General features: G+C 41.5%; 1 protein-coding gene across 1 annotated transcript in view; it reads right to left on the minus strand.

Moving 5' to 3' along the window:
- PODXL2 (podocalyxin like 2) overlaps positions 1–18,035 on the minus strand; it is a 53,333-nt gene that overhangs the window by 4,972 nt on the left and 30,326 nt on the right. Inside the window, exons 3-5 of the mRNA XM_028719193.2 lie at positions 10,959–11,884; positions 7,213–7,287; positions 1,005–1,161 (exon numbers count right to left, since the gene is read on the minus strand). Coding sequence (XP_028575026.2) covers positions 1,005–1,161; positions 7,213–7,287; positions 10,959–11,884 — 1,158 coding nt within the window. The remainder of the gene's footprint in view (positions 1–1,004; positions 1,162–7,212; positions 7,288–10,958; positions 11,885–18,035) is intronic.

An 18,035-nucleotide genomic window follows, 5' to 3' on the forward strand; every position in this document is an offset into this window, starting at 1 on the left:
GGCTCCGGTGGCACGGCGGCAGCAGGAGGCCCCATTAGCTAAAGTGGTGCTTCAGGTTAAGAACAGCTTCAGGTTAAGAACGGACCTCCGGAACAAATTAAGTACTTAACCCGAGGTACCACTGTACTTGCAGCCGCGTTTCAATGGGGAAACACTGACATCATGTTCCACTGTTTTGCCCTACTAAAATGTTATGGGGGAGATTATAGAGAAAAAGTGACATGGGACACTGCTTGTGGTGTCACTCATATATTAACCATAACATGTTCCAAACTTGCATACCCAATTGCCACTGCTGTGAGCGCTAGCTATCTTCTCCCTGCTTGGATGCCTACTCGGCGTGAGCCTATCAATATGTCTTTGCAACTGGGTTTTTCTTAAAATAAGAAACTTCTGGCAACCACAGCACCATATAACTAAGGGAAGGGTGTTAGCTATCACATTCTAGAATCTGTTTTTGGCTAGCCACCCATAAACTGTTAGTTGTGAGAGTAGGTCATAAAATTGTAGAGTTGGAGGGAGCATGAGAGTCATCTAGTCCAACTTCCTGCAATGCAGGAATCTTTGCCCAACATGGGGCTCGAACCAACGAACTTCAGTCACATGCTCTACCGACTGAGCCAAGGTGATTGCTTTAAGAATTTTAAAACTGTTTTTAAAAGGTTGCTTTTAACTGTTAGAATTTTTATTGTAATGTTTTAATACTGACAAATTTGCTGCTCTGGGCTTCTTTGGAGGAAAGGTGGTATAAAAACTGAATAAATAATCATTATCAGCATAATAATTTCCTCTCTAAAGAAGTGGTAGCTATTTTAAATGCATCGAGTAGAGTTCAGAAACTTGGATGGAGAGACAAAAGTGTTATCTGTGAATCACAGGTCGCCCTAGGAAAGGAAATAAGAAGCAAACATGGAGGAAGATTGAGAAATAGCACACAAAGATTGGAGCCATCAAAAGTATAGTGAGACATTCTTCAGATCTTTTGCCCTTCTATAACAACTTACCATGTTCTCCAGCCAAGGTCATTAGCAGATGTTTGTCGTTCTCATTGGGTTTGCTTAAGGAGATCAACCATTGGCCTTGCAATCCATTTTCATACCTGGAGAAAGCATCATCCACCAGTGCCAGCAACTGAAGGCCCCTCTCCACACGGAAGTCCTCCTGCAAAAAAGAACATTTGTCAGTCTCTTAAACAGAAGTCGGTGCATCCCATTGAATGCAGACACTCCTCCCACCCTACCAAACCTGTCAGCAGGAAAAAAAAGCCTGTGGGTTTGGGTGCAGGTTTTCAGGAAAGGAGACCTAGGTCAGTCTCAAGGCCAAGCCTATGGAGGATATCAGATAACAGCAATGGCACTTTGCAGACCAAACCACTCCTTTACTACAATTCCTGTTTTCTTCCTGCAAACACCTACTGTTCAAATATTTTCCTCTTATGTTCCCTAATAATGCCCTCGCGTGGTATGTCCATCTTGGTTGCTGCCATTTTCAAAATGCAGATTTACTTGCAACCCAGTTTCATGGTCCTAATTTCACCAAAAATTCATTTAATTCATTTCATACTATCTGGTTGCATAATCTTGGCTTCCTGTATGAAGAGAATTTATTCACCTTGAAGTCACATTTCAGGTGGCAATATTCCATTTTGATATAAAACCCATTTCTGTAACTGGAAAATTCAAACTCTTTCTTACTTACTTATTAATTTTAGTCTTCCAGTTGCAGAAATGGGTTTTATATCAAAATGGAAAATTGTCACCTGAAATGTTGGGGAGAAGGAAAATCACATAGAAAACCAACAACTTTCCTCTTTTAGAAAAAAAAAACACCTTAAAAACTCAGCCCCCACTATAAGGAAAGAAATAGCATCACAGTAAATGTATAAGAATCCAGAGGTGCCTGATGCATTGAGGTAAACAAGCCGGGGTCAGAAATCACTTGGATCCTATGTACATCTCCCACCAAGCTCCTTGGAGGAACGGAAAGATACAAAGAGTAATAAAAGTGTTTATAAAAGTCCAGGGGCCTCATCATTCAGCTCAGATTGTAGGTCAAATAGGAATGGTCCTTTTCTACTGACATGATGCACATCGCTTGGCAGCACCTCTCCCACTTCTCCCTTTCTATTCTTGTTCAGTTGCTGTGCCAACCTAAAGGCCACCCAGATTATTAATACGAGCTAGCAGTGCTGGTTGCTATGGCAACCTCAAGCGCTCAGGGCAGGCATAGGCCTAATTGGGAAAGACAAGAAGGAGTCAGGCCTGAGTCACAAAGACCCATCAGCACCGCACCTCACAAGGCGAAGGTTATGGACGCCAGCTGAGGAAAACTTATGTTGCCATGGCCAGGCAAATAACTTGTCAAAAGGGGAATGGAGAGAGGACATAGGTGTTAAGGCCCCTCAGGGGCAACAAGCTTGGGGCCACACAACTATAACCATAGCATAAATGATGCCTCTCCAAGCAGCCACCCAACAGACCAGAGTTCAGATTAACCATACAAAGTTCTTTAGCATGAGTCAAAAAATTTTGCATACAGGGAAATAGTCTTTCCATTCACATGAGTTGCACAAAAAGAAACGAGGGGAAAGCACCAGTGCTTTTATACATGTCGAATAATAATAATAATAATAATAATAATAATAATAATAATAATAATAATAATTTACATTTCTATGCAACCCTTCACCCAAAGATCACAGGGTGAAACACAAAAATATATAACATAGCAATAAACAAAAACAGTAACCCCCACAGAAAAAGTTTAAAAGGCCTTGGGTTGTTTAATTAGCCAAAGACTTGGGAGAAGAGGAATGCTTTTTGCCTGGCGCCTAAATATATGTAACGAAGGTGCCAGGTAAGCCGCCCTGGGGAGAGCATTCCACAAATGGGGAGCCACTACAGAAAAGGCCCATTTTCGTGTTGCTACCCTCCAGACCACTCATGGAGGGGGTCACATGAAGATGGGTCCCAGATGATGATCACAGGGTAAGGATGCTTCATATGGAGAGAGGCAGTCCTTGAAGTATTGCGTTCCTGAGCCATTTAAGGATTTATAGGTCAAAACCAGCACTTTTAATTAGGCCCAGAAACAAATTGGCAGCTAGTGCTGTCAGGCCCAGGATATATCAGACAGCATGAGGATGGTGCTAAGCACAGTTATATTCAGACAGCATAATGTATTTAGAAAGTAACTGAACAATTGTTCGATCGGATTTGGTGATCTTTAAAAGGGAATTTCTACTGCCACTAGCTCCATATGACATGTACTGAAAAGACAGAAATGCTCCATCTTTTAGACACCATCTTGATTTGAAGTTCATTTTGTTTTAGCCAGCAAGCCATGACTCCTTTCAGGTTATTCCATGTCTTTCCACCTCACCCCCTGGTTTTCCTTTTCTCCCTCCCGTCCAGCAGTCAAACAAATTCTGTTTAGCATATTCAGTTCTCCTTGGGCAGTTTTGGGAAGGGGGGCCAACTTCTACTTTTTCTCCACTTTTGCAAACCTTGGGCTTCTCCAAAACCTGCTGCTACCTCTCTCCTGTGTGTATATATGCACTCTAAGAACTGAGTTTTCTATCAGGATTGAGATATGATAACTGAGAAATAAGATATTTCATTTCTACCAAGCAGCTCAAAATCGGCAGCAGCCACAACCTTGGCAGAAAAGGCAGTTTAAACAGGACCAATCTATTCAAGCTATTCTTCACAACATGAGAACAAGAACGTCCCTACTTTAAAAAAACCTGAATATAGTCAGAGTTCTGTATATATGACTCAATTCTGTGGCAGGCTGCTAAATATGACATGCAGATTTCTAAGGCCCTTAAACACAGTAGTAGTAGATTGCCAGGGGAAATAAAGCATGTCCACAATAAAATTGAAATAAATTTCTGCTCTAGAGTGGGTTAGATAAGGGGTGTTCTATTTTTAAAATTATGAAATACAGTTTTGACCTTCTCATTTTCACAATTTTTTAAAGGACTTCCTCACCGCTACTATAAAAAGAGAAAGGTTTCTCATAAGCAGCTCCATTACACATTCTTATGAATGGAGATCTTTAACAGAAAAGGGACTTTAGATCATCAATTAACTGCAGCTTTATGGGATTGATGGAAGAGTAATGGATTAGAGGAATGTGTCTGGTTAACAGACACTAGATAGTAAACAAGATAACAGGGAAGCAAAAGAGGCACTTAAAGAAGATTTAGTGGCAGCAGGCTGGAACTCTGAACTACTCACACTGGGAATTGTTTGCTTTTATTTCTAGCATCATTGACGCAACAATAAAGGAATACCTTAACCCTTTGGCGCATAAGTGTGAATGTGTAAAAAAGAACATTATCTGATTTTTCTGTAACTACCAGAGAAAAATAAGCCAGGTTTCTTTCTATAACTATTAGAACAAAATTAGCTAAGTCTTAATAAGTTTAATGAGCCAGTTATTACAACCAGGCAAGTAAATGCACATTTTCTCTCTGACTCTCACTACAGATACCTGGTATCCTTCCATCATGTGAATTTAAAATTATCAGAATGCCTGCAGAAGTTTTCTATTTGTTCTGAATCAACAGCTGATTACTATTTATTTTCTCGAACTAAAACTCTGCAAAAATAGAGCTCTAAGTTAACATCTCCTTTGTGTTTCAATAGTTTAAATTTATATAAACTTCAAATACTAAACCAGCCCCAAATAGGAGAAACAACTTTAAAATAATAGAAAAGACTAATAACCATATTTTTTCTCCTTCTAGATGGTTCAGGAGGAAAATGTCTGCTTGCTATTATTATTATTATTATTATTATTATTATTCTGTTCTTAGTGTTACTGTTGTTTATCATCACCATAGTGTTATTTTAGTAATGTAATTCCAGTGGCATCCGCCTACGTGTAAGCCCAAACACATAAATTGCTGGTTTTCATACAGGAGGCGATCCACCTTTATTAATAAAAACTTCACTAGCTGAATAAGCTTGTAGCCCACCTAGCTAATCGCCCACCAATCTAGCAGTTCTGTCAAGTCTTTTAAGATTGTCATCCAAAGCCTTGTTCCAGGTGCTGTCACCATCTGAGGTATGGAAGTTGGTGACTCCTCACCATTAGAATACCCTTCCCAAGGCTTGTCTGTTACCTATGTGACACCTTTTGGGCACAAACATATTTGTTTTCCAAGGCTTTTAAGAATCATTAAAACCTGAAATTTTAAATGGTTTTATCTGAATTGAATTCTTAACTGATATGTCCTTTGCTGTTTTTATTTTGTATGTTTTCATATTATGTATATTGCATTTTTATTTTTATTTTTTGTATTTGTGAGCTACTGTGGTAATGAAGGTGCAGAATAAAAAACCATAAAAGTAAATAAATAAGCAAAGTAAGTTTAACTTGCTATGCCAGCTCAATCAGCCAGCAGTCGAGTTCATTCACTCACCAGTTATGTTTACCCACAACCACTTAGTCAGTTTGTTGCCTTCTGGTCCACCTATGCCAAGGCACTAAGGTAACCGAACATGTCTAGGTACAGATGGAGACTGGAGCAAGGGCCATATATTATTGGTTCATCTGGCTTAGGGTGGCCAGTGTGGTGCCTTCTTTTTAATACTGGACCACGACTCCTCTCATTGGCCATGCTGATGAGAGTTGGAATCCAACAACATAAGGAAGGCACCACATTGGCTATCCCCAGAGCACCGGCACTTCTTTTTTTGCTGACCATGGCAGCCATTTTGTGCTGGCACCCACAACACTTTTATCAGTGTAGAAGTACAATCACCTCATTTTTAAATAACTTACAAAAGCACTGGTTACCCCGATCCAGATCCTTGGGAACTACTGTATAATAATGGTTAAGTCCAACCGTCCAGCCAGGACTGGTCAAATGTTTTCATGTGTATGTGTGTGAAAACACATGAAGATGAATTATGTTTTGTTTGTGTTTGCATTAAAACAAGAATATGCTTTTGTATGTTGCATGCCATTGTGTACAGGAAATACAAGATAGGTTGCTTGGATTCACAGATGGGCTTATTCCTCTTCTTAATATTCTGCTGTTGTATAAGAAGACTAAAGGCGAAGACAGAAATTCATTCTATGGGCACATAGAGACAGACAGAAGAAACTGAAGTTGCTGTGCCCTGGAAGTATACTGACAGCACTGATGAAAGACAGACTTTCTCCCCTCCTGGTCAAAGCATAAGGTAAACCAGTTCTGTGGGTTTTGCAGCAGAGTTCATTTACACAGCATTTATTGGCGAACAGCTGTAGCCCTTCCTCCTGGGAGCTATTTAACAATGTTCTCAAATGGATTGTGCTTTTAAAAAAAGTGCCAGATGAACAGATAATTGTGTGAATTTTCAAGAAGCACCTTTTTAAAAAAGAAAGAAAAGCACAATATAGGTTTTTAACTGCTCCAGGGAGGGGGTCAGAAGGGACTACAACTGTAAGCCAATTGGCACTGCATGCAGCCAGATCTGCAACTAACTGTACATATATTGTGAAGATGGGAATAATCTGCAGCAACTGTTATTTGCAGGTACATAAGCAGCTTAAAGTTTGGAGTCCTGTGGTTTGGAGATGGTATATCAACTATTCTACACATTATGTTTACTGAAATAAATGTTTGCTTTGCTTGACAAAAGCAGAATCTTACTGCATATTAGCCTAAATTAGTTATCTGGTCATGCCTATCAAATATCTCCTCTGGCAGCATCAGGGTATTATTTTATACTCCTAGATGTGACATCATTGTAATTACCTAGAAAGACAAGTTGCAGGGTTGCTTCTTACAGAACTTCAAAAAGACATGAGTGCTCCCGCTCAAATCTCAGTTATGTGTCACCTATGAGATGTGAGAAAGCCAAGATCCACGCCTCTGTTTCAGAGACCTCATCAACATCAACATTTCAAAAAGCCTGATCCATGTATTCCCAGAGGGGTGTATTTGCCACTTCCTCAAGGCTGGATCCCATGCTACTCCAATAAGATACAGATGACTATGGCTGCAATCCTATGCCCATTTATTTGGCAACAAAACCCTACTAAGTTAATGGGACTTCCTTCCATGTAAAAATTCACATGGAGTTGCTAGTATCAATAACTTATTATTCTAGTACTTGTTCACAGTGCATTGAATGTTGGCCATCTGGATTTAGCTTTAAAGAAAAGAGGACAGAAATGTAGTAAATAATGTTAATAAAAAAGCAAGCCACTCACGCAGTCAATGTTGTCAGACATGTTCAAGATTATGTAATTTTTGCCTGCCAGGTTGCTCCAGTCCTTGCAGGTCACCTGAAAAACACACACAGAGAACTCCATGAATTTAGCAGGAAATTATTTGGGAAGTAGTATAAACCTGTGAACATATGAAACTGCCTTGTGCTTCTAGACCACTTCTCCCAAGGTCTCATGCTGAAACCATGAGGTGTCTAAGGCTGTGTAACCACTAACCCATTTATAGCACAAAAATGTAGCTTTCCTCAATCCAGAATATTTCATGCTCATTCTCACAATGCTGCTTTCAATCTAGATTGATACTTGTTTGAAAACCTTCCATGCCTTTTCCTCCCAGCACATGTCCCAGGTGAATGAAGAAGTTATTGCGATCTTGGTAAACGGCCACTCACAACATCATTGGGCAGGTGTCGATACACACACACACACACACACACACACACACACACACACACTCCTTGCTTACATCTCTTTTCAAATGGACACACTCTGCAGGGTAATGCTGAATCATTCTGCAATGAAATTTTGTTTTCAGAATGAAACCAGTTTCTCAAGAAGTGCTGCGGGGCGGGGGGGGGGAGGTCAATAGACGCAGATTCGGTGTGGACTATGTGGGGAAAAAACAAGTGCTTATTCTCCATTGTTTCTAGAATAAAATGTTGTGTGTACACAGCTTAAGAGTGAAGGTAGATGTACAGTGGTACCTCGGGTTAAGTACTTAATTCGTTCCGGAGGTCCGTTCTTAACCTGAAACTGTTCTTAACCTGAAGCACCACCTTAGCTAATGGGGTCTCCTGCTGCCGCCGCGCCGCCGGAGCCCAATTTCTGTTCTTATCCTGGAGCAAAGTCTTAACCTGAAGTACTATTTCTGGGTTAGTGGAGTGTGTAACCTGAAGCGTATGTAACCTGAAGTGTATGTAACCCGAGGTACCACTGTATGTTTGAACAGGGGCAGGTGTGGCTCCAGTGGGCTGCCAAATAAGCTGCACTCCCCCTTGCCTTCATTTCTGAAGACACTAGTACAGATTATGGATCAAATCTTGGTTGTCCCTTCCTTTTTGCCCTTCCCAGTCAAGCTTACCCACTTCTTTCAAGTACCGGCATGTTTATCTGATCTGATCAAGTGTTTTTTGAGATATTTAAAATGCTTTGGGAAGGAGGTGGGAGCAGTGGCGTAGCGTGGGTTGTCAGCACCCGGGGCAAGGCGCCCCCTAACCCGTGGATTTGCCCTAACCCCAGATGTTGCGCCCGGTGCGGCCAGCCCCCCCTGCACCCCCCACGCTACGCCACTGGGTGGGAGGGCTCTCGGACCCTGCCAGAAACTCATGCTGCCTTTCCAAAGCCTGGTGCCATGTTTATTCGGCTTGGGGCTTGGGCGAGGGGGAAGAGTGTTGTAGCCAAATTTTGGCATCACTCCCCACGACAAAGCAGTGAGCAGCCCACAGGTTTCATGTCAAAGTTCTCTTGTGGCCACTTGGTATGAAAAGTTGGACCGCCCTAATCTAGTAGAAGAGGCTGCTAGTTTGAAATATAATGGGATTAGCTGACTATTTAAGTGCTCTCTTCAGGATCTCAAAGAATGAGCTAGGTTGCAAGAGCTATAACTAAGTGATGGTGCTGTCCAGGAGGGGTTAGGCATTTCTTCTGCTCCCCTCACCTGGCCGGTATGAGGGACTGGCTGATACTGGAGACAAACACACATCTGCTCTGTGTTGGATCTGTGACCTGGGAGCCTGTATGAAAACTTAATGGAGAGGCAAGATCTGTTGGGGTGAGACCCTTCATCCTATGCTCAGATTGTATATATGTATAAATAAAGACATATATTCTAAAGACACCACAGCCTCCACTTCATTCTAAGGAAACCAAACATTAGGTAAAGTGCAGGCACCTCTGGAATCTCTCACCACTCAGAGATTGGGGTAGCATGCAATAATATATTTGACAAGCATTTGCTGGCATATAGGAAAGTAATCTTGTTTCCCAAAATCTTGGCCTAAATTCTGTGTAAAGAAGTGAGTGAAGGTCTATTCTTTCCCACGTTCAGCAGCATGCATTAAAAGGAAATGTCTAAAGAACCACCTTCTCCACAGAAGCCTGCCTGAATGTTACACTCATCATCAGAGACCTCCTTCAGGTCCCCCTGCCTTGTAACATTAGGGTTGTGATGACCAGGAAGAGGGACTTCTTAGTCAAAATGCATATTTTTAAAATTCCCTTCCTAGGGAAACTCCCTGGGGCCAAACCTCATATCGTACCAGCACTGAGTGTGAGTGAAAATTATTTTATTTGTCCAGCTTTGCAGAACGTTATCCAGCATCTTTTAACACTGTGGGAATTTTTTTTTTATTGATGCTGCTGGTTTTTAGCTGTATTGTATGAAATGCTTTTAATTTTTTCTGCTGTTTTTATCCTATGGTTGCAATTATTGCTTCTATGGCTATGAGCACCTAGGAGGTTTTTTTTAAGTGAAGGGCAGCTTACAAATATTTAAAATCAATGCTTGCTTGTTAACAGGGAAAATGACACAATTCTTCATGGTCTCCATATAAAAAAAATAAGAGACAAAAGCAGAAAGTTTCCTCTGCTCCTCTCTTGTCACGAACATACACTTTAACTGAAAGACTGGAACTACCTCTTTGGGAAGGAGTATCACTTATTTCTGTAGCGCAACCTATCCTTGGTTGGCTCTACCGAACACAATAAGATGATGAGGCAGTTTGTGCTAATTGCCAGGGTGGCATTCCACCACCACCTCCTTTTCTTTTTTGACAGAGACAAATCTACTCTGCTATTTTCCAGATGGAACTAAATGCTAGGATGCCTTGCCTGATCACAGGAGTGGCCCATTTGAATGAATGCATTCTCACTATGGGGTCCTCAAAGACCCATCCACATATAAAGCTACACACCCATCATAGAGCACTAATTGTTCTTATGCACAACTATGCACTTGAAGGCCACATTGCTCCAGTGGGGAAAACCTCTTCTACACAATACACCACAAGTGACTCATATTCATGGCATTTTCTTATTGTCTACCTTTTAGTACCAATTGACTTTCTCATTTTGCAGATTAGAATATTAGTTTCTGTATAAAAATAATAATACTGCGTGTTCACCAGAATTAATTCCCCTGAAACTAACTTCAAGGTTGAAATACATCTGTTTGTCAGCATTATTTTTCTAACCTTTAACTATGGAACAAAATACGTTGACAATAACCGCATAGAATTTGTTTCGATGATTTAAAATGTATTAAAACGCAGCAAATCAAGGTTGATTTCCCACAGCTCAAAGGAAGAGAAAAACATTCCCTCTTGTTTAAATGAGGAGCCTTTTATACACGAGTACCATTTACTAGATATTGGATGAAACAGGAGTGTATGCTTTATAGAATTAATCTGAAAAAGATGCAGTTGGAAGGAATCAATGAAGAAGAGGGGATGTCTCCTACAATTCAGGAACTGAAAATTCCTGGACTATAAAACCTGGACTCAAGAGCTGTTACTCCTAAACCTCAGCATCTCAGCACGGCTATACTTCTACAGCATTTCAGGTTCATGCCTTTTATGTTGCTGCTTAAAAATTTAAAGGCCATTTCACACTCGTACTAGCATGAAGGAAATTTAAGTAATTGTATGCAAGTTGTTTGCCCTTGCCTTTGAAACACTGGATTATAACTGAAATATTCAACATGCACACAGACACACACAAAGGAATATTACCTGTGTCAAACTCCAAGGCACTCCTGTGGACAGCACAGCCGTGTGGACATCTTCAGTTTGCAGTGCAAAGCTCCGTTCTGCTGCAGTAGTTGCTGCGACTGGAAGCTTTGTTCTATTCTGACTGGGAGTGGAAGTGGAAGTAGGAGCTGGGTTATCAGTCCAGTCCCAGAAACCCACTGAAGAGCTGGGGTTTGATGGGCTGCTAGCAGACCTAGAAAACGTCTCAGCAACAAGAGTGCTGTCCCCATGCGATCCTGCTCTTAGAAAATCATCTCCTGTCTTCTCCGCTGTAGACATTTCTGGGGCCACTGTCCCTTCTATGGAATCTCTTTGTCCCATTTCTGCTCCTGCTATGGGCTTTTGCCTCTCCCCTCTTGTGGTTTCCACTTCTTTTACATCGGCTCCCACTGTACCTATTGTTGCTATGGGTTCTCTGAGTCCCACCCCTCCTCTTACTGTACCTTCTGAAGAAACCTCGACAGGGACCTCTGAGACAAGCTGAGGTGCTTTCGGAGTGGCTGACAAAATGGAGGACAGAGGCAAGAGGCTGGGTCCCATACTGCTCCCTAGATCAAAGCCTGAGGAAACATGTTCAGGAGCAGATTCTTCCTCTTGCCTGTCTGCAGCTGTTTCAGTCACTGGACCCATTCTGCTGGTTGTTGTGGAGAAAAGAATTGAGAACAATGAGTCCTGGCTAGGTGCTTCAGGAAAAGCGTCTGGTGTTTGGCTGCTCTGAGGAGGTCCCCTTGACTGGTTTATAGGAAGTAATCCTTCCTCTTCCTCAAGGACACTGGTGGAAGGAGCTTCAGAGTCAGGTTCAAGGGAATCAGATGGATGATGGAGAGTGGATGTTTCCCAAGGATTTTTAGCTTGTGTCCCATTTCGTTTAGGCAGGGCCTTCTGGGAGGCTAGTGGAAAACTGTAATCTAAAGAGAGGAGGAGAAGAGGTTTCATGAACAAACAATCCAGGAAGACTGGGAAATAGGAAACACACTCCTGAAATCTTCTTCTACCTTATATGACACTGCATAGATGTCTGGTTAGCAACCAATTATTTTAGTTGATCTACCATCCTTATTCACCTGAAATTTTCCTTCTGTCTCAAAAGACTTCACCAATTTTCTCTTGCAGCTCCTTCAAGCTGAACTTCCCCAGGCAGCTTTATTCTCTCAGTTTACTTCAAATTGCTTGTCAAAACCCATTTTCCCAGCAAAGCTACACAATGCTTAAAATCTTACATTCCCATGTAGATGGTACATGCAAATTTCATTCACCCGCATTAGAAACATTCATTCTTTCCCCCTTGACATTTTTCTTCTTTGTTCAAAACACTCTCCAGAGTATGAAAAAAAAACTCCATTTATGAAGCACAATGTACATTGGTCATAAACCCTTAAAAATGATTCATTGCCAATCATTCATGCTCAACAGGCTGAGTATCTAAATATAGACATTGATTATTTTGTTTTATTTATTTATTACTCACCTTCACCCTACAGTGAAATAAATATTCCATAGTCAGTTTAATTGCTCACTGGACACAACTTTTATTGATTATGGTAATAATCCAGGTGGTATAGCTTAGGTCAAGTATCCAGTTTTTGGACAGCCCAACTGCTGGATGATGAATCCCTCCCCAGCCCAGAGGCTGGGGGAATAAGAAGAGAGTTATATAGGCATCAGGGACCCACCCTGGCACAGGCCCCTGCCCACAACCTGTGTGCCTATTGATAACCCTCACTCAGTCCCATGAGCTTGAGCTTAGTCTTTGGAGCAACCCCACCTAAGATCCCCTATGTGGTTCCTCCATTTGACTACAGATCCTGCCCAAGTCACCTCCCTTTCCAACAAATAAAGTTATGGCGAAAGCTTATACTCAACTTACATAGCTCTACAATGAGGGTGAAAACCTCACTACATGACCGCCAAGTTTTGCAAAAAGTAAAGTTCCTGTCGACCAGTGGGCAAAAGAAGAAGCTTTTCACCCCAGCAACCATCCAAAGCCTTGTCACCCATGACTAGCTCCAGCCAGGCAACCCCTTGCAGTGCCCACATTGGCTCCTTCTCCCAATTGCACACATAGAAGAAGCAAGTCCATTGTGAAAGGGTGATGAGTAAGGGGGGGTGGGTTGCATTTAATCAACGTACCTAATCCCTGATGCACAGCCAATGTTGATATACTATAAGTTCACACAGAAGATACAGAGAATCTCAGATGGCACTACATACTCATGGCGAAGGAACTCTGACACCATGGCGAATCCCACAGCATCTCTCTCTCTCTCTCTCTCTCTCTCTCTCACACACACACACACACACACACACACACTCCCCTCAGCACTACTTTCCGCATTCCAATTTTATGGAATTTTAGGAGGGTAGGGTTTCTCCCCCAATCAAGTTGAATGCACATAGCCCAAGTGAATAAGAAAAAAGAAGAAGTGATGCAGCCAAACAGCTGCTCAAAGGGCAGCAGGGGGCTTGATTTAGTTTCCCCAACAACAGCTGATCAGCACTATCACTAAGTATCTGACCTGGGCTTAAGTGCACATGTTGCTGGACTGCTGCCATGATGTCCAATTCATATCCCATAATTCTGGGGTGTTGTTGTGTGGCAGTGAATACCACCTCTCTGGATAAAAAGATATGCACTCTGTAACAACATCATAATTAATACAAATGCTGCTGACTTGTGTTTATTGTGAATGCAGCTTTAGATACCTTAGAAGAGAATGGTTTCTATTCTGTTGGCTCCTATTTGTGGTCATTTGATCTCTCTAGACTATGTTAATATGCTGTATCTCTGCTGTTCTATTTGCAAACTCTAAACCAGCTTTAGTATCATATTTTGCCTTAAAAGCAGCTCCATTTGCACCAGAATCAAAATGTGTCGCGTAAACACAACCTACCTTTGGGGTGTTTCAACATTTCGTTTAGTGCAAGCTACTGTCTTCACTTCAGTGCTGTTCACATGCCATACTTCCTTTTTCCCCTCAACGAGCTACACAGCTCACAGCATGTTAGTTTAGTCCTCTGAGCTGGCGGGCACACACACAAGCCTGCTGCTTTATCCAAGGCTGCCCCTGCCAGTCTTCATTCAGATGGCCTACTAACTTCAGATGAAAATCTTAATCCAAACGGTGCTGGCCAGAGCACAGATGCGATTCATGAAGTAACTATCCTAAGTCTGAGCCACAGATCATGAACTGAATATTATATGCTCTCCCTAAGGAAATGATGTATGGATCCAAACTACAAGAAAGAAGATTCCACCTAAACATTAGGAAGAACTTCCTGACAGTAAGAGCTGTTCGACAGTAGAATTTGCTGCCAAGGAGTGTGGTGGAGTCTCCTTCTTTGGAGGTCTTTAAGCAGAGGCTTGACAACCATATGTCAGGAGTGCTCTGATGGTGTTTCCTGCTTGGCAGGGGGTTGGACTCGATGGCCCTTGTGGTCTATTCCAACTCTATGATTCTGTGATGTACTCTGTTTTAAGGTCCTCAGGATGGACATTGGATAGCTTGCTGGAAAAAACCAAAGCATAACCTGTCCCCAGTGGGAAGGAAAGCCCTGCCTAAGGTAATGCAAAGACAATGATTTAAAGGGTAGGTGAAAGGAGATTTTGCTTGTGTTCCTTTTTGCAACTCGTAATACATTTTATCTTTGAGTGAATGGAGATACTAAAACAAATGCATAAAGGGCAAAACAGGCTACCAGTTATTAGATCAATTAGATCATAAGAGGAAAATTCACAAGGTACGACCAGCCATTTTTTGCTTCCTAATCTTCCTTAATAATTTAAATATAAGAGGCACAAAACAGTGTCCCAATCTAATACCACTAAAGCCAAGAGTTTATTTCTTTAAAAAGGGAAAAGCCAGCCATACGTATATTATGGCAACCAAGCAGCCACCTGGAACCCGCCAAGAAACACTTCAGTGTAAAGTCTGTTCCATACAGGAGCTAAAAGGTGTTCAGAATCTGGTAAAAATGCAAACAACTGATCATAAATTGAAGTGTGGAAGTGATTCATGCTGGTAATCTCCTTGCCCAGCATGAGAATTAGGACAAAGGAAGCACTTTTTCCCCACACAGTGCATCATTAATTTATGGAAGTCACTGCGCAAACACATAATGATAGTCCTAGCTTAGATGGCTTTAAAAAGGGATTAGACAAAGTCATGGAGGATAGGCTATTCACGGCTATGAGTCACAATGACTATTGCAATCTTTAGGTTCAGAGGCATACTGATGGTGAGCAACAACAGGAGTGGGTTGGTGCCTTAATGTTCTGCTTCTGGGCTTTCCAGAGGTACTTAGTTTCACACTGTGGGAACCTTTGGTCTGATGCAAGAGTTCTCCTATGGTCAAGCTCCACCTATTTTGTCTGCAGTCGATACAAAGACTGCCCACATGGTAGTGCTAATCTAATAATTATTTTTTCCTAACCACCCATGTATATCTGTGGGTAAGTTTAAATCAAACAAACCAACAACAACAACAACAACAACAACAACAACAAAACCATACTTGGAAAAGGGTGGGCCCACTGTCTTACTTTTAGGAGATGCAATCTGGCTGTAACAGATTTATCTGATTAAACAGAGGGAAATTATATTAACTAGCAATTGAATTACTGCTAAGTAGAAGCCATCTTATTTAAAAAAAAAAAAAGGTTTCTCTTGCTTTTCCATTAAGAGAACATTCATTTCTATTACGACCAGCTTCCAAAATGGTCCATCAACTTCATAAAACAATTCTAAAGTCAGTATGCCTACCTCTTAACACTTAACTGATTATAGGATCAAATAAGTACCGATGCCATTTATACTACACAAATGGAGGAGGAATGAGAGCCATTTCATACATGACACTGCTGACACACAAACTATCTCCATGTGGTGGTGGTGTGGGGGAAGAATGTATACTGACACCTGTAAAGTACATCAGAAATATTCATTTTGTGGTAAGCACACAATCCAGGAAGGCATGCTTAATTCTTGACACATCTGCTCATAGAATAATTCTGCTTGTGCTGTCCTTCACAATTATTAATGCAAACAACAGTTTGTGTTCCGTTCTTCACAGATTCCTATGTAGGAAAAATGCCACGTGTAAAGAGGCCTTGAAGACAGGTGAGTGGATGATATTGAGGAAACAGAAAGCAATTATCAAAGTTGGAATTTGGCCAGAAAGCTAGTGCTCACACTCTAATCTTGTGTTATGGGATCTGTAATAGCAATGAGTGAGATTACCCACCTCTCATTTAGCAGGACCTCTGGAAGAAGCATCTATGTAATGAAACAAGTGTCCCATCAGCAACTGCAATTTTTGGTCACCAATGAACTTTAACCTTTAAATTGGACCATGCTGGCATAGGGAGAAAGAACCCAGCATAAGAATGATCTATTTAAAATGCCATTGTCCATTTAAACCCAGGGCACAAAAGAAACTACGGACACACGCCAGCAGTTCCCAGGCAGAGTGCTGCTCAGCACTAAGCCTCTTAGGTGTTGTCTTTACAAGACACTTAATTTCATTAATGCTTGGCTAAAGATGAGATTAAAAGATGTAAATTTGTTGTCAGTCTGTGCACAGAAACCAGGTGCTTTCAGCACAAGCTCGAGGGAAGGAGTGTTGCTGAAGGCACCTACCGGATAGAGCATATGCTCATGTATACATTCAGATAACCTTTTATAAGGAGCAAGTTCAACATTTCCCTTTGGGAATGACATTGATTAGACCAGCGGCTATGTAGAATGTGATCTAGGCTGGATCTACACAGATCTGTAAAAACGCTATTAAAGGCTATTTAAAAAACCATGATATATAGCTCTCAATGCAATTTCCCATTGCTGACGGATTATTGCTCTGCGGCGGCCTCTGGTGTCACATTTTTATAATGCATTTTTAACATTATAACCGACCAGTATAGATTCGCCCCTAGTCGATTTCAATGTTCCTCTAATGTATCTGGAACTAAGCAGAGAAAGTGGCTGCAATTAGCAACCAATGGCTTATCAGCACCGTCTCCAAATTCATCTTGTAGATTTCCTGTTCCTGCATTTTTGAGGTATGAACCACATGACATTTCCATTGCTTGGGTGACATTTCATTTTTTTTTCCTGGAGCTAAAACCTGCTTTTTCCTAACCAGTAGTAACATAGAAAGGTTTTCTAAAATGATTACATGCCACTGTGCCGTGCAACATGCATTTGCCATATCATAGTTTGGGGACTATGCCATTTCCCTCTGTCTCTTAGCTCCTCTTCTGTGCTGCTCCCCAAACCTCACCCACCAAACCTCACCCCTCCTTGCTTCATTTCTTTTTCATTGTTGCTGCTGTTCCTTTCTGGGTGAACATTTCTCTCCATTCTCTCCTTTCTGGGTGGAGTTACCTGGGAGGAAACCCCCTTACACTCAGTGGGGCTTACTTATGAGGAAGAGGCGACCCAGAGTGAGGGGTACAGGCAGGAAGCAACACATTTACCTGAGAAGTCCCTTTGCACCCAACTGGGTTTACTGCTGAGTAGAAGTGCCTGAAACTGAGTTTGTTAGTTTGGTTAGTCAGTAAGCAACACAGGCTGGATTTTCCTCTATTCACTGAGTGGGGGCTGTTGTGAGACACTCTTCCTTTCAAAACACACAATGTGCTATTCCTCTGTCTATGTATGCGCTAAGAGCCATGGAGGGCTACAACGAACAAAATTTTTCAATAGCATTCTGGCAGAGCCCTTTGAAATACAAGCCTCTCCCACCAATTCTAGTTCATGACTAGTGGCACTGCAGGGGTGGTTTTGCTGGGAGAAGTGTTGCTCTGCGCCCTCATATCCTTAGGTCATGTGGGGAGGGGGAGACAACAACCATTTTTTGTATAGTACTTCCTAAAAGAACTGTCATGTGGTGTGTTGGAAAAACACCAATATATTGCTACAACACTGGTATACAGGCGGTGCTTAAAAACCTGTCTTGCTCTGCTTATGGAAGTCATTGTTACAAATTTCTGATTTAGAACCACTTATTATAATTCATTGCAAGATAATAAGCAGCAGGGTTTCTAATTAATTTTTAAACAGA

Source organism: Podarcis muralis, chromosome 2 (genome assembly GCF_964188315.1).
Source record: "Podarcis muralis chromosome 2, rPodMur119.hap1.1, whole genome shotgun sequence".
Classification (NCBI taxonomy): Eukaryota; Metazoa; Chordata; class Lepidosauria; order Squamata; family Lacertidae; genus Podarcis; species Podarcis muralis.